Source organism: Equus caballus, chromosome 15 (assembly GCF_041296265.1).
Source record: "Equus caballus isolate H_3958 breed thoroughbred chromosome 15, TB-T2T, whole genome shotgun sequence".
In the NCBI taxonomy this organism is placed as follows: Eukaryota; Metazoa; Chordata; class Mammalia; order Perissodactyla; family Equidae; genus Equus; species Equus caballus.
This window is the reverse complement of record NC_091698.1, coordinates 48,703,638-48,729,305: the sequence shown is the minus strand read 5'-3', so window position 1 is coordinate 48,729,305 and position 25,668 is coordinate 48,703,638. Positions and strand designations below refer to the sequence as shown.

The following is a 25,668-nucleotide window of genomic DNA, read 5'->3' as shown; positions in this document are numbered from 1 at the left end:
ACTGAACATACACTCATAATTATATAAATCTATATATGCCACATATGAATTAAATAAATTTTAAATAATTAAAATATAAAGAAATATAACAGTCATGAAACACTAATTCCATAATGAATACAACGATTCTTTCTTTAATGATGATGTTGCACTGGCCAATACAACAGCCATCAGCTGTATGTGGCTATTTAAACTGATTAAAGTGAAATAAAATTTCAAATTTAGTTCCTCAGTCATACTAGCTCAACAGCCAAATGTGGATGCTGGATAGTACAGATAGAGAAGGTTTCCGTCACTGAAGAAAGTTCAAGTGGACAGCCCTGAGAAGGCACTCACGAAGGTCATCATCATGACCTTTACTACATAGTACACAGCTTTTAAGGCACAGAACCTTCATTTACTCTGTCCTAGATCACGTATCCTAGAATCTTTTGAAAATGACAAACAAGGTCTTTTCACAAGCAAAAGAAGTTCCCCCAAAATTCCAAATTTTACTTGAGCTTTTGGGTCACTTATAATAAAGCATTTCCTTTTCATATAAGAAAAAAAATGTTCCACTGTCAACAAAGAAAACTCTGATAAACCACCACACCCTTGTAACTGCCTTAGGAATTACCTGATCATACCTAGGTAGTGTTTACTGCACACCCTAACCAAAAACTTCACTGTTCTCGTTAGACGTATTCTCAAAGACTGGTGTCTTTTTAGGTCACTTTACTTACCAGAAACTTTTTCAAGTCTTTGTAGTTGGTGATGATTCCATTGTGAATAACAATAAATTCTAAAAGAGATAAAAGCATTGATGACAAAACATTATAGGCCTAGTAAACACTTTAAATAGCCATTACTGTTGATAGATTTTTCTCAAGTCAAAAAATTTGTCAAACTTATACTTCCAGGTGTAATCAAGTACTATCTACTTTTCATTACCAGACCTCAGGTAGATCAGCAGCATAGTTAATGTGGATTAGTGAAAGCACACAGTGTTAGGGAGGCGGATATAGTGCCGGAACTACAATAAACTGGGGTATAGAGCCATCAGCTTGAGTTGTGGCTAAACTACTAACCCAATGTCACCACATGAAAGGAGCAAGATTACTGGGCCTGTTTCCTCGCTGGCAAAATGAGGGGGCTCAACTAAATAACTATTATTCTCGCTTCTTTGTTCATTCCTTCTTGTGCATAAAACATTCTTAAGTTTAAAGAGAAAGGCTTTCAAACTAAAATAATTATCTGATTTATACTAAATGAGTTTAAGAACTAAAGATAAGAAGTTACGAAGAAAAACCAGTTATTCAGTTCTAGAGTTAAATTTATTTATCTGAGGTCCAGATAATTACTAAAACGTCAGATAAATGAATGTTAAAATCAAATTCCAAGATCAAAGACATATGGTAGTGGGATAATTTTTACCCTTTTTGATTAAATAACTTTGAAATATCTAAGTCTGGGTAATCAAGAGTTGAAAATATTATTTTTAGTCATTGACAGTATATGTAAAGACTACAAATGTGGACTTATTTAAATTTCATCTAAGTCAGGAGAGAAATCACCACTAAATTCAATTTTGTATTAAATTATCAAAAATTTTTTAATATATTTAAAGATCTGACATTTTGGTTTGATGTTAAATGAGCTTGAATTGAATGTATTACAAACCAAGTAAAAAATAAACATTTCTATTAGATTTTTAGGAAAAGATTATACCATGAAATACTACAAAAATAAATCTAAAATAATTTTTAATGGTAGAACACAGAGAATCATAAATAGCCCATAGCTGATATAAAGCCTTAAATTAAAGCCAAATTCTCAAAACATAATCTAGATATAAGTTTTCAGAAATCTTTTATAAAGGCCTTGTCAGTATTAAGTTTGGGTGGTTATTAGCATCCTAATCCGATTCAGTAATAATTATGTGAAGCACAAGAAACCTAAAAACGCAACTTCTGAATTAAACTATAAAATCTTATCTCAAAAGGGATATATACACTACATACATCTATACATATATAGATGTATGTATTTGCCTGTTTTTAAAAATGGAAGAATAGACTCTAAAATATTTTTTGAACGGTTATCTGCAGAGAGAGATGGAATAAGGAAGAGGAAATAAGATACAAACTAGACTTATTTTAGTATGCTTCTTTTACAGGCGTGACCTCAGAACTATACAAATATTTTAAACAGTTAAATAAAATTAATGTTTAAAGAAAATCAATCCCTAAAACTCAAAATAAAATAAAACATTAACATAGTGCTGTATCCAGCTGGCAGCACAACCACATAGAAAAAGATTATTCCAAGTGACTCTAAAACACAGTAATTTGATTATTCATCCCTAGAGAGACATACCCTAAGGACAAAAAAACCAATTAACAAAAAAACAGTAACCATACTTGTTATAGTAGTGTTGGCATCATGATTCTGTAGTATATACATCATGTGAGAGATCAAGTAAGTGTGTTGCTGGTGTAAGAACTAAGTTTTTAGGTGTGATTGAAAGGAAATACACAGATCAATGAGGTCAAGTAAAAACCTTACAGCACTGGATTTGAACTGTAGTTGTGTTTTACCTTTAAATGTATACGTGCATGTGTGCACACACACAGAGGTAAATATATTTCCTAGCTCTGCCCACTGAAAAGGCCTAGATGCAGTGAGCATTTCTAGGACCTGTTTACAGTCTTTAAATATCATTTCCACTAAAAGGAACTATGGCTCCTTAGAGAAACGGCTGATTTCAGGTCTGGAGCAGGATTAGATGAACCTGGAACATCTTGGCCTACCAGAAAATAACAGACTATTGAGCCTACTGGGTCACATCAAAAGTACTCAGAAGCCAATGTGAAAAATCTCCCAATAGCCTAAGATGGGAAAAATTGTGCATCAACATAGACAATTATTTCAGTGTTTTGAAACAAATGAAATACTTTAAATGCATGAGTTTACACCAATAAAAAAGGAACTCACTGTTCATCTCAGAATATTAGAAACCACTTCATTTTTGAGAAATGGTAAATAAAGGGGGGAAAAAAATCAAACATTTATTCTGCCTTTCCTATACAATCTGTACTTCAAGGTAACCAAGCAGTTGATATGAAGAAGTTTCTCTTTATAGAAGTATTTGAGACATAAGTGAAGAAAGAATGATAGTATTAGACTAGCACCATTCTACAACCCCTAAAGAAAGAAAGAATCTTGGCAACGATCATCAATGGCCGCTAACAGCACAAAAAGAAAAACATCCAAACATTATATACCTCCAGATGTTAAGACCATACCAATTTATAATAAACAGAAGGGAGAGAGAAACATGTTAAATGACAGCCCGGATACAAGCAATTAGCAAGATCTAGACTGCTGGAAACTCTGTAGGACAAACAAGGGTAAACCGCCAAGAAAAAGGACAGAAAGGGAGCAGTGCCTTAAGGCAGTGCCTTAAGAGACTTAAGAGACACATCAATCTACTAAGTCCTTATCTTTTACAGATACACACTTAAATATTTACAAATTAAATGCTATGAGATCTAGTTATCTGTGATCTATCTATCTATATGATATCTATTGGTTTGAAAATACTCTTCATGGGGCAGTAGACATAAACATCACTGATCATGTATTGTTAAATGTTAAAGCTGGGTGATGGATACATCAGGTTCTGCATGCTCTCTACTTCTGAATATGTTTGAAATTTTACACGTTAAAATAATGAAAACATAAAAGCCATCATTCTTCTCCCGTTATTGGCCCTCTACAATCCTTCCAAAGCATGCAGCATCTGTCCATACCATTATTTTTATCAGAGCGCTGGGGATGGCTATTGACTGGACTGGGTTCGCCATGTGTTGCCCAACGGGTATGAGCTATTCCAAGGTGTACGTCAAATTCTATATCCAAATCCATATCCTGTTGTTCTAAAGAAGATATAACAAAAGATTCCAATATTAAATCATGTTGTAGAGATGATGCTACAAGCTATATTTATATATAATTATTACAGTGCTACTCACCTGGAATATACAATTATTAAAACTGATGATCAGGCATATTCAAAATAGTAATTAAAAGACTTAGAGAGGTTAATGCAGCCAAAATATTTAGGGTGAATGGTTCCAATAACAACCAAAAAACTATATACAAAGAAATAAAGCAAATGTGACAAAATGTTAACAATTTGTAAAGCTAGATGAAATATAGAGGTGATTAATGTACTATTCTTTCAACTTTTCTGGAGTCTTGGAAATTTTCAAATTCAAGAGTTAAGGACAAAAAGAGTTAACATGATTTTTAAAAATCTATATTTAATCCTTGCCTTAGAAAAAAATCAGTATCATTTTAATTAGACATGTAAAAATAAATTCATTCTCTCAACGTCACACAACCTTATGACTGCAATTTCTTTGGTCCCCAGTAAATGTAAACATATCTCACAATATAAACTGCAATTATGGAGCGCTTCCAAAATCAAAGAACAGGTTCTCAAGAACAGAGCAACACTATGAAAGTATGGGGTTACAGATTGATGCTCCTTTATCTTGAAAAGCAGCTTTCTAATTCCTTTTCCCTATGAGCTGTCTCTTCTTGCTTCTTCCAGAAGAAAAATGGACAGTTCTAGTTATTTACTAATAATGCCCTCCTTCTAATTTCCTAAATATAAAATTCATTTGGCTAAGAAACTAGATAATAAAGCTTGTGAGAATTAGGTCTAAATCAAGAACAAATTGCTCAGAAGTCTGAATAGGAAAGTCCATGCACTTTAGCACACACTCGCTGTGGTTTTTATACTGGCTAATGAGAGGTCATTCTAAAACACAAATCTGATTAGGAAATAAGGCTTAAAATCCTTGAACAGACTTGCATTGCTTAAAAAAGTGGTTTATATCCCTATTGCACATATGAATAATCCTAAACCCAGTCACAGGGATTTGCAAAAAGATCCTCAAATTCTAACACACAACTAGAGAGCCACTTTTCTCAAGATAAAGCTCCAACACCTTTTCATGGCATACAAGGTCCTTCACCATCTGCCCCCCACCTACCTTACCATCCACATCTCTTACCCCTCTCCAATTACTAGCTCTCAACACACCTTTTACAAATAACAGCTAACATCTACTGAGAACTTACTTTGTGCTAGGTTGTAGGGACTCCTCACCACTCTCTCCCTATCACTGTGACCCCAGTCACCATCATCTCTCGCCTTGACTACTTCAACAGAATCCTAACTGTTCCCCCTGTGTCCAATCCTCCCTCTGTACAACCTAGTCTTTGCACGCCAACCAAAGTGATCCTTTCAAATCACAAGTCAGATCATGTCACTCCCCTACACACCGTTTTCCAGTGGTTTCCCACGACATGCATAGTAAAATCCATCGTCCTTGAGACACTACCTGACCCAGCCCTCAGCCACCTCTCTAGCTTCATCTCCTGCCACTCTCCCCCTCCCTCGCTGTGCTCTGGCCCCACTAACTTTCAGCCATAAGCAGCCCAAGCCCACACGGGGCTTTGCACGTGGTGTTCCCTCTGCCTAGAATTCTTCTTTCAGACAATCACATGGTCTCTGCTCAAATGTCACCTCTACCATATATTTTCTTCATAGCACTAATCACTACCTAACATTATATATTTGTTTGTTGTCTGGCCATCTCACTAAACAGTAAGTTCCATCAGGGCAGAGGGTTTGCCTATCTTGTTCTCTGTTTTGTCTTCAGGGCCTAGAACAATGGCTGGTATATAAAAGGCACCCAATACATATTCATTCGTTATTGAATCCTCACATTACACTGTGAGGTGGGTACTTAATGTCTCCACTTTACAGGCAAAGAAACTGAGGCTCAAAGAAGTCACAGAAGCTGCCATAGGTCATAGTTAAAAGGAAAGAGAGATAGGATTTGAACCCAAATCTGTGACCCCAGAGCCTAAGATAAAACCACAATGTGGTACTCTGCTGTACTATTACATTTGTGACAAGTTAACCTGGCTTCCATCAGAATTTGAGTTCTACAAAAGCAGCAGCCTGCCTTATTATCTTTGAATCCTAAGCACTAAGAGCTAAATAAGGCAGATACTCAAATTTTTATTGGATAGCTCACTCAATGAACGGATAACATCATCAATCTATCTTTCCTAGCTTACCTGTGTTCTGAATAATTAGGGTGACCCGATAAATAACCTTCAGAAAAGTAAAGGATTACTGTGTATCACTATTTAACAGGCTAATGTAAGCAATGAAAATATCTGACTCGTTTTCAGGCTGACTATAATTAAAGCAGCATCTCTCCACACATGCTGGCAAGCCACACTGGAGAAAGTAACAAGAGTCTGTAAATTGAATCCATTTCAAATTTACAGTAATTACCATACCCATTTCACTGCTGCCAAAGGAATATTATCTAATGTCTAATAAGAAAAAATCACTGCTATGACAATAAGCACATTCCTTGTAACAACTATTTCCTACGTTTTATAAATGAATCATGACTTCTAACCCCTGACTCTTCCTTATTCAATGTTACCCCTGTTCTAAAGCCCTCTGTTGAACCTTAAGTCTAGATAACCCCCACACTCAGTTTTCTCTTCTCCCCCCAGCCCCTAAGCTGCTAAGCAACATTGAAGAAAGTCACAAAATTCTGTAAATTGAGTCCATTTCAAGTTCATGGTAATTACCAAGCCTATTTCACTGATGTCATTTAAGGAACATGGATCCATGCTCCTTATTCATTAAGTTGACAGCTCATTCAATTCCACAACAGCTCAGGACATCTTTTCTACTCTCCTCATTCCTCAGTCCTACCTACAGTCCCTCAATTTCCACTTCTCTCAGCTTTTTGCCCTCACCTCATAACTCTGTTTTACTTAGCTTTTCTTTTACCTTTGACTCCTGTAAAGGCTAACTCCCCCACCTATGCCTTGACGTTCTAAAGCTATAATCCCTCAATACCTTTCTTATTTGATCTTCTATCTTCCCACCACCTTCACGCTCAAGGCTTCCTGCCCTCTGCGTACCTTTTCTCAGATGTCATCCTTCTGTCTCTTTTTCTTAATAGTTCAAACATTTAAATTTGCTGGCAATAACACTCAAATACCTATACCCAGAGATATCACACGTTAGCATACAGCCATTTGTGTTTTACATATTCTCTAAGATATAAACTGTAGGAAAACCTTTAATTATTGTCACTCCCGAGAACAGTAGCCCTGCCTTTGCCCCAAAACTCACTGTCTTTACTGCCAACACCATATAATGACAGTACCTAATTCTCTGTATTTGAATTTCCTCATCTGCAAAATGACGATGATAATTTTACCTACTTCATGAGTAATAATGAGGAATAAATGAGTTAACACACAGAAAGCACTTACAAGAGTGCCTGAGACCCAGAAAGCAATCGATAAATGTTAGCTATTATTTTCAAGGTCAGAGTTGCCAATACCTCTTACTCCACCAATCTAATGGCCTTTTCTTTTCTGAGATATATTCCTTCCCTTTTGTTTTAACAGGTCAAACATATTGAAACTCACTGGGAATAATAAAATAAACATCACAAACATCCAAATATCTATACCTAGAGTTAACAAATGTTAACATCTAGCCATTTGAGCTTTAGATCTTTTTTAAGATACAAAATGTAAAAATGTAGTTGAGGGGCCGGCCTGGTGGCACAGCTCAAGTTCACACATTCCGATTCACTGGCCCGGGTTTTGCCAGTTCGGATCCCGGGTGCGGACATGGCACTGCTTGGCAAGCCATGCCGTGGTAGGCGTCACACATATAAAGTAGAAGAAGATGGGCACGGAGGTGAGCTCGGGGCCAGTCGTCCTCAGCAAAAAGAGGAGGATTGGCAGCAGTTAGTTCAGGGCTGATCTTCCTCCAAAAAAAAAAAAAATGCAGTTGATACCTCCTTTATACCCTGCCCCATCTCATTCCTCCCAGAGGATTCTCAAGTTGATGTACAGCTTTCCTACCTGTACTGTTAGACTTCTATTATGCTAATATGTGTTCATAAATGATAGTATTCTTTTGTGTTTTTTAAGTGGTCCTACACTTTACAGATCCTTTTGCAGGTTGCTCTTTTCACTCAACATCAGGTTCCCAGGAATTATCCACGTCCCTACATGCAGAACCAGATCACTCCTTTCAAAAGCTACATGTGGTCATGTAGTATCATTACAACCAATTCTCCTATTCCCTTACTGGTAGACATTTAGGCTGTTTCTAAATTTTGCTGCAATCGATCTTGTCATGTCTCCTCACCCACAGGGTATTTTTCAAGTATACGCCCAAGAGTGGAAAGTGCTTAGTCACAGGTATAGGCATCTCCCCTTTAAAGATTGTTAGATTGCTCTTCAAAGTGATTTATCAGTTACAAATTCATCAGCAATGTCTACAAGTTCTCATTTCTCCACTACTTCCTGACTTTCCCACAGGAAAGGAGGAGGTATATTTCAACAGGTTGACATCCAAACCTGGTGATTCTAGTCATAATCTGCCCTTCCAGCCTCCCATACCTGTCTACCAATAACATAGATAAAAAGGACTACCTACCACTTCATCAACAAACTTGCCTTCCCTATTCTTTTTATTTATTTTTTTCTTAGGAAGATTAGCCTTGAGCTAACATCTACTGCCAATCCTCCTCTTTTTGCTGAGGAAGACTGGCCCTGAGCTCACATCCTTGCCCATCTTCCTCTACTTTATATGTGGGACGCCTACCACAGCATGGCTTGCCAAGTGGTGCCATGTCCACACCTGGGATCTGAACCGGTGAACCCCGGGCCGCCGAAGCGGAATGTGCGAACTTGCTGCGCCACCAGGCCGGCCCCCATGCCTCCCTTATTCGTATCTTTACCCAAGCCATTGCGCTCAGAAGGCTTTTCCTTCTCACCTTCACTGCCCAAATATAATCAGCAGCCATTCCCTATGTATCCCCAGTCTCCCCAACTTGGGGGAACTTTCTCTCTCCTGAATCTCACAACAATTTGTTTTATTGTCTACTAAAGAATCTACTGTACTCAGCCTGGTATACAGGATGCAGTAAAGGAAGTAGGCAGAACATTTATACTACAGTTTTTGAAGTGCAGTGCCTTCTTTACCTGTAATTTGGGTGCCTGCTTTATCCCTAGCCAATCTTAGCCACAATACACACAAAATAACTATTGATTTAATTTGTTAAACAAGTACTAGAGAGCTAAATATTTAGTTTATGTGAAAAAAAATGACGAAATTCATCATTTTCCTCTTTTAGCTGTACTCCTTTGACAATGATTATGATGGCATCCATTTGAGCAGGTACATAAAAAACCTGCTACTTCCTGCTTTTGGGGGGAGACTTTTTAAATGTTTATTCAATCAATGTACTTGAAAGTTTCTGTTTCATTTTCAAGTTTCCTATGAAAAAATAAAATGTACAAGCATAATGTTATGAACTCAACACTGAGAAGTATATCATCTTTAATGGAGTATGTATCTGTGCGCAACTACTTTATGCCAGAGGAGTAAGAAAATCATCAGAGAAAAAGATGATACTTACCTGATTATATCAGACCTACTAAAAGGTGCAATATCCAGACTTATTATACATCTAAACTAGGCATTTAGTCCAAAGTGAAGACAACCACCAAGTGAAGACACATGAATCAGGGCACCCGTAAAAATCCCTTTGACCTAGGAAAGGCCCTTCCTCAGGAACTGTGGCTACTTTATTTGAGGACACTGAGCTTGCTCTGAACACAACGCACCTAACTAATTTCCTTCCCTAGTTAATATGATCATTTTTGAAGCTCAGGTACATTTTAAAACCAGTACAGACAGTAACAAAATCACTTTTCTTCCTTCTCTTCAACTTTAAGTATCACTGTCTTAAAATGGGCCCCAAAATAGAAGAGAGAAGGTAATTTGGTAGAGAAGAGAGAAGGAAGAGAAGGGGGGGCGGGGCGGCACAAATCAAACTAAGTACGTTACTGTGAACTTCTTCATCCAGTGCTTTGACTTTCCCTTTCTTCTTAATGAGATGGATTTTGCAGGCATTGGCTTCCCAGTCTTTGTCATTGCCTCCATCAAATCCCACACCTAAATCATCAAGAGGCAGAAAAGCAAGATTTAGAAACTGGCTATTACTTACATTATCATTGTAAGGCAAAATTTTTAATTAAAAAATACTTTCATCTAATTAATTCACCTATTTATCAATTCATGTGTCAAGAACCATGATAGTTGCTAGAGACAAAAATGAAAATCACTCAGTTCCTATCCTCAAATTTCTAATAGACAAGGAAAAAATAATTATAGTACAGTGTGGATTAGGTTATAATAAACGTACTACAGGCTGCAGCTGAAGAACAATGGAGAAACGGAGAAGATATGCACCCACCTCAGAAGGGAGATTAAGAGGGAATGTCAGGGAACACATCTCTTGAGAATCTAAAGCTCCTAAGAAATTTGAAAAAGCTACCCTGAAGGTACTGGAAAAAGCACTGAGTAGTTTTAAGTAGAGAAATCACATGGCAAAAACATGTAGAAAACTCTCTTTGGAAACAGTGTAGAGGATAGACTGGAGGAGGAGAAAGAAGAAGAAATCAGCCATCAGAAGTTATAGTCATAGCAAAGCACAAATGAGGAGGGTCTGAAGTAAAGAATGGTAATGAAGACAGAGATAAGTGCTATTAAGACGTAAAACTGCGAGTAAGATGAGAAAGCAGAAGTCTGAGATACTCCTAGGGTCAAAGGACTTGTTGAATGACTGTTGATAAAAGGAACACAGAAAGAATAGAGTAGATAGTGAAGTGAGAACTAGAATGTACTCAGTTCAATTCTGAACACGCAAAGTTTACAATATCGTGGAGAAATTTACCCAGGGAGAAATTTATCCAGGGAGAACTTTCTAGGATGCAGGTGGAAATACACATCTACAGCTTGGGAAATACATCTGAACTGTAAGTCATCAACATATAGGAGGTTGATGAAGTCAGAGCTCACCCATGAAAATACAAAATAAGAAGGAAAGTGGGCCTAGGAAAGTATCTTGAAGAACATAAATATTTACGTAATAAGTAGAAGGAAAGGAGCCCCCAAAGCAGAGAGAAAATAAATAATCAGTGTGTTAGGAAGAGAATGAGGAAGATGTGTTATCAGAGAAGCTAAGGCAGGAGAGAATTTTAAGAACAAAGGGGTTGAGGAACTGACTTTCCATTATCTAAAGAAAGTCATGAAAGATAAATGCCCATTACATCTCGCAATGGTAAGTGTACAGAAAAGAGTTAACACGGCAGGTCTGACACTACTATCCTTAGAAAGGCCTGCCTGTAAAGTTGGCCCTTGGCTGGCACCTGGGAACTTGGATTTCAGGAGGGTTCCCACTGCTCCAACTGATTACAAGTGGCTCACAGCACCTGAACTGTTGATGCAAACAATGTGGCTTATGTTGAACATCTGCTTCCCTTTTGGAGTCTAGAATTCTGGTACGTCAGGCAGAGGGTGTCTATGTAAATAGCCCCCAATAAAAACTCTGGGCACTGAGTTACTAATGAGCTTCCCTGGTATACATTTCACACGTTATCACAACTTCCTGGGGAAATTAAGCACATCCTGTGTGACTTCACCGGGAGAGAAATCTTAGAAGCCTGTGCCTGGTTTCCTCCAGACTTCACTCTGTGAAACTTTTCCCTTTGCTGATTTTTGCATTGTATTCTTTGGTTGTAATAAATCATAGCCGTGAGTACAACTAGATGCTGAATCCTCCTAGGAAATCACTGAATCTGAGGGTGGTCTTGGAGACCCCTGACACAGTTAAGGGAAGGAGCAAGAGTAGAACCTAAGATTGACAAAAAGTTATTTTTATTTGCTTTGTCATTTATTTAAGATAGAAGAATCTTAATCAAGTTTATATGCCAAATCACAGAATCCTTAGAGACAAAGAAATTAAAGTTACAGGAAAGAAAAAAGATAATTTATAGAGGAAAGCCTTCAAGAACTTTGTTCTACGATGAAAATGCCTCATGTGATTTATGTTTTTATGGTAACATTGTTAACAAAAGAAGATACCCGTAAGAAGCAATACTCTACATAAATGCTAATACTTTTGAAATTACATGAACAAACCCTTTATACATGATAAAATATAAAAATTCTTCAAATTAGATTGGTGGTTACCAGAGGGGAGGGGGAAAAGGAGGAGGGTGAAAGGGGACAGGGCACATGTGTATGGTGAAGGATGGTAATTAGTCTTTGGGTGGTGAACATGACGTAATCTACACAGAAATCAAAATACAATGAGGTACACCTGAAATTTACATAATGTTATAAACCAGTTACCCCCAAAAAAAATTAATTCTAAAATATTCTCCAGATTTTAGATTTACCTGAAACAACCCAACAGACATTACTAAAGAATCTAGTCACCTAAAACAAATTAAAAAAACCTCTCTATTTAGACTCAAGAATCATGCAAAACTATAATATTTTTTAAATTTATTTAAAAGAATTTAAATTTATTTAAAAGGAAATACCAGCAGAATCATATCCTCTGTACTCCAGTCTCTGAAGGCCTTTGATTAGGGTCTCCAAGATTTCTCGTCTTGTGCGAGGAACATGGTAGTTTAAGTATGCAAATATACCTGCAAAGAAACAAATTATTTAATAGAAAATTCTGTCTAAACAATCAAAATTAATATAAGCATGACAAAATTCTCATTTGCATAATTAAGGATAAGATGTGCAAAAATGAAAAGCTAGAGTCCATCTTTAAAAAACAAAGAAATCCTCACTTTAAATTGTTTAAAGGCAGTGAAACGTTTTCAAAAGGGAATTTCTCATAAGTATAAAAGATTGAAATAAATACGTCAAAATAAACGTTTAGAGCTTTTTCAAATAAGCTTATAAGGCTGGTCACTAATCTTCCATCATTGCCATTTTGTCAAGTGAAATCTAATTTCTAAAAACTAACCAAACAACAAATTTTTGGTTTATGCCCTAAATACTGTGCATATGTTTAAAGGAAAACATTTTGTGAAATAAGTATTTTAAGCAACATAGGGCCCTATAAAACTATATAGATGGAATAATTTTTCAACTTCAAAGGACCATGTTGTCAATAACATTTAGAATAAATAACTTGTAAGTATCAATGATGTTGAAAATACTTACAACCAAAGTAGTCTAATAGGTGAAAATGAACTAAAAAATATATATAATCATCTTAAGAGAAACTGGCTTGGATCACTTGTTCACAGATACTAGCAAAAGACAACTATAAGACATGTTAACAACTCGTGAAATCATAGAAAAGAAGCAATCACTTGGAAAAGCAAAACTAGAAATAAAAGGACTAGTACAGTGTGAACCGAGTGGGAAAGAAAGAGGCAGTGGGACCCAGACAAAGGAAATCCACATTTTGGGAACAGCAGCACGGAAATCATCCAAGGGCTTCCATGGTTGTGCTTTGGCCAGGGTGGATAGCTTACATACAGAAAAACTGAAGATCAAAAGAAAGAAAGTATAAGTTCAAGTTGCTTATTTATCAAAGAACCTTCCCTTTTCTTACTATATTATACTATAATGCCACTGATTCATAAGGGGATTAAATTAATTCTGTGGGGTAGAACTTCAGAATGACTAGCCTTCATTTCCATTTGAAAAGGTCTCTTTATTTCTACAAAGAGCTTGGTCCTATCAAAACATTTCAGCATATAAAAATAGCACACTTCTAATATCCAACAAAAAAGCCATCATAACGTGTATGCCGACCACCATGATCAGTACGGTGCAAGTTTTTTTGAAATAAACTATCATGCTCTTCAAAAATACATATATATATATATATATTTTAAAACTAAAACCCCAAACAACCTGAAACAATTTTTTGAACATTCCCAAAGACTTACAGAAATCCTATATTTCATTCATATTCCAAAAAAATAAACCTTACAGTTCTAAAGATTTTTTAAGTTATTGTATTGTACAAGTATCTCACTTTCACAAAACCACAATCCTGCCTGAGGTCTGGGGTTTTTGTTTTTACTGCTGTTCCTTCATAAACTATTTGTAATATGAAGAAACTAAACCAATAATCCAACTGTAATCAAACTTTTCTGTGTTCTACACTTTTTCCCCCATGGGTCACTGATCTTAGTTTTCTGTGTACATTTAATCTTTATCAATCAGTCCCAAATAAGTATTTTTATCAGATCATAAAAGGACAGTACATAAAATATAAATCTTTTCCAAAAATAACACTTTAATATAAATGTGCTAAAGAATACCGATTCTCAACTAGTCTACTCTCCACCACCTGTGACTAGCCATCAGCTAAATAATCTGCTAAAGGAGGACACGACCTAGCTCATTGGAAGGTCATTAACTAATAAAACATATTACACTGTCGAGGATTGTTTGCAAGCTGAGGCACTCTGGAAAGCTTTGAAGAGGAAGTCCAGAGCCGCCAAATCCCAATAATGCAGTGCCATACAGAAAAATTCATTACAAAATCTTCTTTTTTTTAAGAAACGTTAATTCTGATGGTAAAAGTAATACGTTTGGGGAATTAAAGATTAAATATAAAAATCAAATACCAATTTAAAAAACTTAAATGCTGACACAAAACCAACTGTTTTTAAGACAAGCTATAGACCCAATACATTTTTTAAAAGGAAATTCAGAGTGATGCAATATTCAATTCACTGTTTTCAATACATGTAACTTGGCATTCAACTTTGATATTATTTCTAACATCAATCTCCTTGGTTTACATTGGTTCACTGTGTGAATCTTGAGATCCTGAGCACAAGTTCATATAGAGAGGAATCTTCTAAGCCATGACTTACCTCCAAACAAAATTACAAAATTGTAACTATTTTATAAACTAATAAAATTAACACTAAACATTTGTCAGCTCATAAAAAAGTACTCTCGCATTGAAGAAATGCTGCGAATTCTTTTAATTCATGTGTGTCCCCAAGGCTTTCCACTATACCACCCTGCCTCAGCTTCCCCTTCTGTGAAATGACCAGGTTTTACTGAGAGATGGAAGAATAGGTTTCATGCAAGTGCCAACAAGTCACTAACTGGTAGTGGCTGTAGAGAACACCGTTGAAAAGGATTCAGTGGCCCCGTTTTCTAAACAGGAAGGAAAGCCATGAATGCTTTGGGACATTTATTACGTGGGGATTGATAGCACAAGGCCCACATATTTCCCACCTCTGACATTTGAGGACATTCACCATCCCCTCCAACTTGATGTTTATGATTTCTGAGGATTCTTTTCTGATTGCTTTAGAGACATTCCTGATGATTTTGACACTTCAATACCTCTACAGTCTGCACTTCTCTCCTGAGCCTCATTTCTTTGTTACAACATTTACATGATTTTGTTCTGTGTATCATCGTATCTACCAAATTAAAACTGGAAACCTGGTGAAGGGTCTTATTGTTTTCAGAATATATTGTTATGAATTAAAAGCCAAGTAACAGATAAAATATGAGGACATTTTTCTACAAAACCATATTATTGCACCTAAGATCATGCTCTAATACTGCCTAATACAATGTTCATATTCAAATTTTCCCTATTATCAAGAAAATGTCTTTTACAGCTGATTTGTTCACTCTAGGATATAATAAAAGATCATACCTCACATTTGATTGTTATGTCTCATAAGTCTCTTTGAATCCAGAATGGTCTCCCCAACTGCCCTGTTTTCCCCAAGACACTGACTTATTGACAAGCTGGGGCCAATTGTCTTTTTGAATGTCTCCCCTTCTAGCTGTGTCTAATTATTTCCACATGGTGTGATTTAACCAGTTCCTCTATTCCTTGTACTTCCTGTAAACTGGAAGATAGATCTAAAGGCTTGATTGAGTTAGGTTAAAAATAGGGAGCAAGAATGATTCACAGGTATGTATTTTATATTTTCTGTTGGTCCCTACTACTAGTGATGCTAAGATTCATCACTGGTTTAAGGTAAAGACAATCAGACAACTTAGCCTATGATATTCTGAAAGCATCTTCAGAATACTTTCTAGGGCTTTAGATATTGATAGCATTGATTTTTTAAGACATTCATATTTTCTTTCTTTGTGGTCCATATAATAATGGTGCACTTCCCAAACAGTTTCATCTTTGATTCAATGAAATACCATATATCAAATTCCAATGCAAAACCTGCCTTTTCCTTGAGAGAGGAAGTAATGATTACCAATAATCATTACTGTCCTTTTTTGGTTCACTATGAGAACAAAGAAAATGAGAAGAGTAGGAATAGAGGAAGAAGTAGGAGCAATATTTCTCCTTACATAACTAAGCAGGAACTGAAAGGAAAATACAATGACACATGTAAGAGAAATTTTCTAAGATCAAAGTAATAATGCTGAAAGAAGGAAGAAAGAGGATTAACCTAATTTCCCCGGTTAGGAAAGTGGGAGATAGAGAGGTTGAATCTATCAATTTTACAGACCAACCCCTTGACAGCACTGCTGGCCCAAGACAGCCCACCTGCTGGGATTAGTGAATTATCTGTGATCTTGGGGTAGCTGGAAAAACAATGGCAAATGACCAGCCAATGAGGCATGGAGGAGATGATTAAGAGGGAGGTATTCATAACTCAAAATGATGCTTATTCAACAAACATCACTAGATTGACCCCTATTTCAGGTCTTCTACTTGTCTTATCAAACCTCCCAATAAACAGTTCTGCTTAACCTAACTACAGAAGCCTAAAAGTCAACTCCACCACTCTTCAGTAACTGCTCCAAGAGCACAAAGCATGGAGCAGAGGAGATTTTCTACTCCCAAAATGGCATGTGCTTCCATAGTGTAAGTTTTCTTATTAATGGAATGTACTTGGAATAAATATCTCCCTAACCGAAGCAGATGCTTGCACCTACAAGCACCTTTCTCAGAAAAAGGCAACTTAAAATTCAATGACATAAATGCACTTAGGAACACCTTAAAATACTCAGATACAACCTGGACTACAGACTTGACACGTAGTTGAAAGCAATCTAGGTCTAAGTAAAGACTATTAAATCTTATTGAAATGAAAAGTGAATGCAATTTAGCTGACTAATCAAATCATTAAATTTCCTATTCCTGGTTGAATTTATGTCCTTATGAATAAGAAATTTTACATATTTTTTCACATGACAAACTCAATATATTGAGACCCTAGACAGTGCAATTCATCAGTGTTATTAAAATTCATTCTCTAAATTATATATTTTTTGAATAAAAATCCATCCACAATCCCACTTAAGTTTCATTTTAAAAATTTTTCTTATAAAACAAGTTACAAATGAATTCACTATCATCATTAAAAATTCAAATTACACAAACGCTACAGAATGAATCGTGAAAATCTCCTCGTTCTACCTCCACACAGGGAGACAACCACCATTAATCCCATACACATTGTCCCAATCCTTCAGCCATGAATTTTTCTACATATATGGACCTAGATGTATATGATTTTAGGGTATTTTTTAAACACATAATATACATTTATTAGACACTATACACATTGTTCTGTAATTTTTTCACTTACTTAAGATGTCTGACATCTTTCTGTCAGTATAACACATGTACCCTATTCTATTTAATGGCTGCATACTAGTCCACAATAGAGTTATCATATTTTACCTAACCATTCCCCTATTGACTGAGGTTTTTCTAACTCTTTGTAATTACAAACAATGCTGCAATTAAACTTATATACATAGAACTAGATATTTGTCATAAAACATAGTCAATATTATAATTGTAGAGGCACATTCTACAGATAAGATTCCTTTAAAAGATGAAATATTAATTAAGATAAATTTTCTACTTCTAAAAACACAAAGAAAAAATCATATGGAGTGACACCATGAGAAATTTCAATTTGTGCATTTTTTGTTTAAAATCTTTTTCCTATTTACAAAATGCTGGCTAAGGGGCCGGCCCGGTGGCGCAGTGGTTAAGTGTGCACAATCTGCTTCGGTAGCCCAGGGTTCGCCAGTTCAGATCCCAGGTGCAGACATGGCACCGCTTGGCAAGCTGTGCTGTGGTAGGCATCCCACACATAAAGTAGAGGAAGATGGGCACGGATGTTAGCTCAGGGCCAGCCTTCCTCAGAAAAAAGAGGAGGATTGGGAGCAGTTAGCTCAGGGCTAATCTTCCTCAAAAAAAAAAAAAATGCTGGCTCAAGTGTCCCCTACTTTGCTGTAAGTATGTGTTGCCACTGGAAGGAGCTCCATAACACTTCTCTCTTGCACATTTAACATTTTGGAACTTGAAGCACTGTTTAAACTCTGACACCTCTAATTACACACTCTCTCACAGTCTACCTATGTCATCATCTTTCCTGAAAAAAAGCATGCACTTCTTGCTTACAAACCCTCACACATTCCATCTCTCCCACTTCTCTCTGATCAATCACATCAGACCACAATTTTTCAGTACCCTGACAATTATGCTCTTACTCCTGTATCCCTGAGCACCCCCCTACAGTGAAGTCCACCCATTTCAGGTCCACTTTCATATGGGCCCTCCCAACTGCTGACCAATCCTGTTAATCATTGCTTGTCTAACTGTCAAACCTCCCCAGATACTATTCTAAAGTCTAGAATCTAGACTACTCTCAAATCTTCATTTCTCTCTTCCCAGCCTCTTTCTCATTTTTCATAGATTCTCACTTTACAGAAGTGAAGGCTTCATCTTAATATTAAAATACCTTGTATACCCTCTTATCCTTCCTTATAAGCTCAAAATAGAGAAATATTCCACATACTACTCCCTGAACCAGCCTCTTCTGTTTGTAACTCTTGACAAGTGATTCCTCAACTTTGTGAATACAGAACTTTGTTAACAATGAAATATTTTGAGGATCCTACACAATAGGGGGTTGAATTTTTATTATCCAGTGTCCAGAACAAGTTTTGTTCAATTTACAGACAATGTTTAGAGTATGAATCAACCAAAGTACATCCTAAGTTACTTCACAGCTTACAGGTCAGGAACCACAGCTCTAGAACTCAACTTTTCAACTCTGATCAGGGACCCCAGTTCCACAATACTCTCTCCCTTTGTGTTATACTTGCCCTCCTCCTCAACACAAACTCAGGTCCTTCTGTCTTCATATATGCAACTTCTCTAATGATTTCTTTATCGCCAAATGCACTTAACTTCTCTCTGCCATATTAAACATGAATGATCTTTCTCCACTTTTGCAGGTTCTGCCCAAGGCAATATACTACTTTGGAACTGTACTGCCTCTAACCACTGTTTTTTGGCCTCTTTTCCAGGCACTTCTATTTCTTCTTTCAAACTTGCTGGCAGTAGTTCTCAATTTATTTCCGACCCCATGTACTGTTGGGTGATGTTGGGTAACATATGCCATCAATGACATTTCTCACAGTGCACTAGTTCTCTATCAGCTAGCACTATTCCTCAACATAAAAGTCCTGCCCTATCATCAGAACGTTCCTGACCTAACCAGTCTCTGGATTTCTATTCATTCCACTTGTGGTCTCTAACATGGCAATGAACAAAGACTGTGTATTATCACCCACACCTGCTGCATATGTATTCACTGTTTCCTCCATCCAGACAGCAATTCCTTCAAGGAGATTCCTTTGTTTCAGTCATCTCTCCAAAGGGCACAGTGCTAAGCATAAAGACACCACTTCAAATATCTTCTAACGCTTTCTAGATACCTGAAATGTACAGTCAAAAATTCCCAAACCAGGGGCCAGCCCCGTGGCCAAATGGTTAAGTTTGCGTGCTCCACTTTAGCAGCCCAGGGTTTCACCAGTTCGTATCCTGGCGGCAGATGTGGCACCACTCATCAAGCCATGCTGAAGCAGCGTCCTACAAGCCACCACTGGAAGGACCCACAACTAAAAATATACAACTATGTACCAGAGGGCTTTGGGGAGAAAAAGGAAAAATAAAATCTTAAAAAAAAAAAAATTCCCAAACCAGGGGCCAGCCTATGGCCTAGCAATTAAGTTCAGCATGCTCCACTTCGGCGGCCCAGGTTCAGCTCCCAAGCACAGACCTACACCACTTGGCAGTGGCCATGCTGTGGTGGTGACCCACATACAAAATAGAGGAAGACTGGCACAGATCTTAGCTCAGGGTGAATCTTCCTCAAGCAAAAAGAGGAAGATTGGCAATGGATGTTAGCTCAGGGTGAATCTTCCTCAGCAAAAAAAAAAAAAAAAAAAATTCCCAAACCACAGAAAGAGAACACTATTTTTCAGGATGCTAAATAGGGATGAGGGGAAAGAAAGTTTCCACAATTAAAGATCTAAGAAATACTGGGTTAAATAAAAAGTTTATTTGTAGAACTTCCTAGAACCTTTAATCTTGCTAACTGTGAATCTCCAAAAGCGGAATTTCCCGAACTTCTATGTTTTAAAACTCTTCCCTACCATCTACTGCTCATTACCAGCACTTATTAACTTCTCCCTTCCCAGGGAACACAATTGAGGAAATGCTTATTAAGCAATTAATTATTTTCTTTCACAACTACCTTATATCCAGTATGATTTCTAAGGATATGGTAATAGTACTGGTTTTATGATTTATCCTAGCAGCCAGTCTTAGCATCCCTCAATGACCCACAAAGCCATTAGACAGTATAATTACAAAAAAACTTTTTAAGGATTAATTTCAGGCTATTCTAAATTGCGAGCTCCCTTACTGCTTTTAAATATGACCTCATTTACTAAAAATCCATTTATATACACCATCAGATCAGAAGCGTATAACCCCACATTTATAAAAACAGCAAAATCTGTTAAAAGCTGTGGGTAGCTTAAGTGACTTGACACTCTCTCACCAAAGCCAAAGGTAAAACAGATAAAAAAGGACAAACTGTTGGGGGCCGGCCCGGTAGCGCAGTAGTTAAGTTTGCACATTCCACTTCTCCGAAGCCCAGGGTTTGCCGGTTCCGATCCCAGGTGCAGACATGGCACCGCTTGGCAAAAGCCATGCTGTGGTAGGTGTCCCATGAATAAAGTAGAGGAAGATGGGCACGGATCTTAGCTCAGGGCCAGTCTTCCTCAGCAAAAAGAGGAGGATTGGCAGCAATTAGCTCAGGGCTAATCTTCCTCAAAAAAAAAAAAAAGGGGGGAAAATGGTATTCCAAAAGAACCAAGAATAAGAGGAAGGTAAAATAAATTCGGAAAATAGACTCACTATTCTTCTCTGGGTAATTCACAACATTTATTAGCACATTAAAGGTCCCAAGAAGTTCTCCAATGAAAAAAGCCAGTTCAACACTGTTTAATCTGTTGCTCCCCAAATTTACCTGACCATAGAATCTTTTTTTTTCCTGATTAACACTTACTATCATCCCAATACAACTGGCAAATTATAACAGTTTTATCATTATATCTAATTGGAAAAAGCAGATCACAGAATATACAGCCCTCATTCTTCTGCTTCGACATTTTGCAATGTTGAAACCAAATAATCTTTTATAAAAACTTGAACAGGCAGCAAGTGATCAGAAGGTAAACCTCTAAATGTTCCCGTCTAATCTCATTCCCAGTCAACTTCTCTGCCTAGAAATTTTATTTCAACAATTAAGATGTGGGAGGAAAATAAAGACAAACTTGTCTTAACAGTTAATTTTCAGAATTTACATTAGAAAGGAAATAAATTCTGGACCCTATTCCTGGAATCATGCAAAACTCTGGTCTGGGTTAAAAACAGGACCTTAGAAATGCCTCAAATACTGGTTCTTTATTTATTGGTTATAACCTGTTTCCTCAGCAGTAAAAAACTCTGTGGAATGGGGATGTCGGCTATGTGAAAACTCCCAATAGCCAGTCTCACCCTAAAAGCCTCACCCTTATCTGAACCTTTTCTAAACCAGATCTGATTTGTTGTTTTATTGTTCTTTGACTCCCTTTTTTCCTGGAACAAGATGAAGAAATGACCTGCAAACAGAAAGCTATGTACTTGACTAGGCGCACACCTCATCATCCAGGAACAGTTAATTACCAAATGAAGCACACTGGGGATTATCCAGTTTGCAAAATTCACTACTTCACAGCTCCAAACTAAATTCAGTGTTTTGGAAAATCACTCTAACTAGACACAGCAATAGTATAACTGATTCCAAAGTCAGCTCTGCTCTAATAATTTCAGCAAGCTATTTATAGGTGTTTCTGGTTTTTTTTTAATCTATTCTAAATTTAAACGGACTCCTCATTTTCAGAAGCTGAAATTAGCATAAAGTTAAATACAGGAAAAATATACACCAGTGAGACAAGCCACTCCTGCTGGGTTCTTCTTGCAAAAGCCTAAAAGAGTAAGTTTCCCAGAGAGCTCTATTACAATCATACTTCCCTGAAAAAAGTGTTCTTTCTTCCACGGTTAAGATCAATTGTAAATTTCAATAAGAACGGTAAGAATACGATTCTTTTTACTGACAACGACCAAGTTAATACCAATTTTAGGGCATATCAGTCATTTCAGATATAATTCTGACGACAACCCCTTTTAACACTTTTAGGTAATATTAAAACGACTAAATCTCAAAATATGGAATAAAAGGTTCCGACTTTACATTTTAACTGTTTTAGGTAAAACGTGTTAAATGCAGACAAATATTTTTCACAGGTTAAGTGTTCTAAACGAGTGCACACGCAAGTGAGAAACGATGTATGATCTATGACCACGGTCACTTCCGGACATCTCCCACCAAAGGTCAAGTCTAAGCCCCTTCGCCAACTTATTGATTAGCAATGGTTTCTGTTGAGACAGGGGGTGGCAGGAAGTAAGCCCATGTGTAATGCCATCGTCGTATCTCTAGCTATAGTTCTGTTTTCTAATGGGCCTGCCCAAAAGAAAGCAACAAAAAATCAGTATTTTCAAAAAGGTAAATCCCAGGAGAAGGCAAGTTCAGTTCAGAGAGACCTCACCTAATGTTCCACAGGTTGCTCACTCACCTGGTGGACTCTTTTGAGGACACTCCCCTCCACACCGCAGTTCCCTCAGCCCTCTCTCTTTTTCCAATACAGACATTTCTCTTCCCTCGTGGTTCTCTCCCCGCAAGGCCGCCGCCTTCGGCCCCCCAGATCCCCTCTAGGGCCCGCCCTCCTCTCAGGTGCCCGCTTAGGTCCACTACACCCCCTCCGGCTCGCAGAGGCCGGCCCCTGGCCCCAGCACCCGCAGCCACGGCGGGACGCCCCCCACCCATCACCCAGACCTCGCACGCTCCACACTCCCGCTCCAGCCCGCGCCTCCGGCCTTGGCGGCGTCCACAGCACACCCCGGCACCGCCTCGCAACACGCCCCCCGCCCGCGGCCCCCTTACCACACATGATGCAGGAGCCGCAGTTCACACGACGAACGGCGAGCGACTGGCAAGGTCGGCAGCGTACACACGTGCCTGTGGGTGACGGGCGGGCTTGCGGGACAGGCGGCGGTGACCAGACTCCCTGCGGGATGCGACGGCCGAGACAACCACAGCCTTCTCGACCTCCCGGGCTCGACAGCAACTGCCGCCGGGCCCCGCCCCTCCGCGCGCACCGCGCCGCCGCCGCCGCCGCCCGCAGGTCCTATTGGGCGGCGCCCGCGCCGCTCACGCACAAATCCCGCCTCCCCGCGCCGCCCCGCCCCCGAGCCCACGCAGGCGCTGGCCTGCTGGCGGCGGAGACGTGGCATCGGCTCCGGGCCGCATCCGCTTGAGGTTCCTGGAGCCGCCCGGCCCTCGGGCGAGCAGCGGGAGGGACTGCGCCGTGGGGGAGGAAGAAACTGGGTGGCTGGCAAGGAATGACGGAAGCATAAGGAAAAGAGGATGGAATTGTTAGCAAAGCAAATAGCGTTCGGGGAGGGCGCCTAGTGCGGTCCAGGGCCCCAGGCGCCGGTACCCCACGAAGCGGGGAAAGAGAAGGTGGAAAACAGGAGGCCTAAAAAGGGGGCTCCTGGGGCACAGACAGACAACTCAGGGAAGAAAAGGGACATTAGGCTGAAGAAGAGTTACAAACGAATTGAGTGAGGTGAGGGAGAAGAGGTCCCAAAATCCTAACTGCAAAGCGTCATTCAGGTTCAGCCTGTCTTTCTGTTAACAAGCAATTCAGTTCTCGACTGAAGCTCTGTGTGATATGCTTGGCCTCTAAAAGCTCTCCGCACCCCATCCCCACCCCTGGCCATTGCCTCTCTAACTCCTAGTTTCTTGCAGAGGGGGAGGGGTAGATTGTAAGGCTCAAATATCCAACACTATCCGCCTCTCCTTAAGAAACTCTGCTGGCCCGGATTTCTGATAGCCCATCTGAGAAGACCATAGGAATTGCCTAGATTTGACATCCTTAAGGTTTGACTCATGAAAGATTAATTCTGTGAATTAATGCACCATTCCTGCCAAGAGAGAGATGATGTTTCTGAGAATTTATTACCTGAGCATTTGCTTTAGGAAGATTTAAATGGTATCTTTCGTCAAATGTAGATGTTTACCATAACTCTATTAATGGCTCTAGAGTAGAATCAAATCAACAATTGGATGGCATGCAGAATGTGCATGGACTTCTGACCCCAGATGTCTGGTCTTACCTCACACTACTGCTCTCTTCCTACCTCACCTTCCAGTCCTTTACACTGGGCCATCATTTTCAAATTTTTTGCACATGTTGGTTACTCTTTGTGGAATCCCTGGCCCATCTCTACTTAAATGCCACCTCCTGGGGAAAATCTATTTTGTCTCCCCACACAGACTTGAGGATGTGTATTAACCTCATTCTTTGAGCTGCCCCTTTAAAGCAATATGCTTTGATATTTTATGATTTTTTGTGTATGTCCCTACTAGGCTGTAAGTTTCTTGAGGCTAGAACAAGTCTTGGCAGACCAAACACCTAGTATAAACCCTAGCACAAAGTAAGGGGTCAAAAATGTTTTGGGGGGCCTGCCTGGTGGCTGAGTGGTTAAACTTCCTCACACTTGACTTTGGCAGCTCAGGTTCACCAGTTTGGATCCCAGCAAGGACCTACTCCACTTGTCAGCCATGCTGTGGAGGCATCCCACATACAAACTACAGGAGGATTGGCACAGATGTTAGCTCAGGGCGAATCTTCCTCACCAAATAAAAAAAAAGTTTTTGAATGAGTACAAAAAGCTATATGTTCTTAGGAAAATTGACTTTCTACGGCTGGTTATATGATCATATGAGCAAAGGGCTTCTCAGTTTTTCTCAGAGTGAAAAAAATGCCTTTTTATCACTGGCCTCAAAGAGAGGGGGAAAAATGTCACATTTAATTAATCAAAGTATTTCTCACCTGAAAGTCCTTTAATATTTCATGCTCTTAAACAGGTCCCTAAATCACCCAGAGCAAAGTTAAAGAACAGCGAGCTCTTTGTTAATAGACAACACATTTCTTAATTCAAGAAGTAAAAGGCTCTGTGGATGTACATCTTCTCCTCATCTTAGAGGTTCTGGTCAGACCTTAGTAATGTTGCCAAGGAGTCGAGGTATGATTCCAATGTTTGAACAACACGGTTGTGCACTGCCAGCAAATCTCTCCAGGCCACAGAGAATGCCCGCAGTAGCACCAAAGTTCTCATGCTCAAACTATAATAATCCATTGAACCCCTGCTTTCTTCTGCTGCTTGTTACTCCACCATGACTATCAGTTGTCTTATCTCCATTCTACAGCTATTTTGGAAGGTGCTTACGACCAGCTGAGAGGAA

The 25,668-nt window shown here is 38.6% G+C and overlaps 1 protein-coding gene across 2 annotated transcripts in view; it reads right to left on the bottom strand.

Annotated features, from left to right (window-relative positions):
- The window catches only part of GFPT1 (glutamine--fructose-6-phosphate transaminase 1), a 56,455-nt gene extending 32,898 nt beyond the window's left edge, over nt 1-23,557 (bottom strand). Inside the window, exons 1-5 of one of the 2 annotated variants that reach the window (XM_023618966.2) lie at nt 23,302-23,557; nt 12,508-12,615; nt 9,965-10,072; nt 3,792-3,917; nt 723-781 (exon numbers count right to left, since the gene is read on the bottom strand). In XM_023618966.2, the coding sequence (XP_023474734.1) occupies nt 723-781; nt 3,792-3,917; nt 9,965-10,072; nt 12,508-12,615; nt 23,302-23,308 (408 nt within the window). In that variant the 5' untranslated portion in view covers nt 23,309-23,557. The remainder of the gene's footprint in view (nt 1-722; nt 782-3,791; nt 3,918-9,964; nt 10,073-12,507; nt 12,616-23,301) is intronic. The other variant, XM_023618967.2, reaches the window with a different exon arrangement.
- Between the last annotated feature and the right edge of the window lie 2,111 nt (nt 23,558-25,668).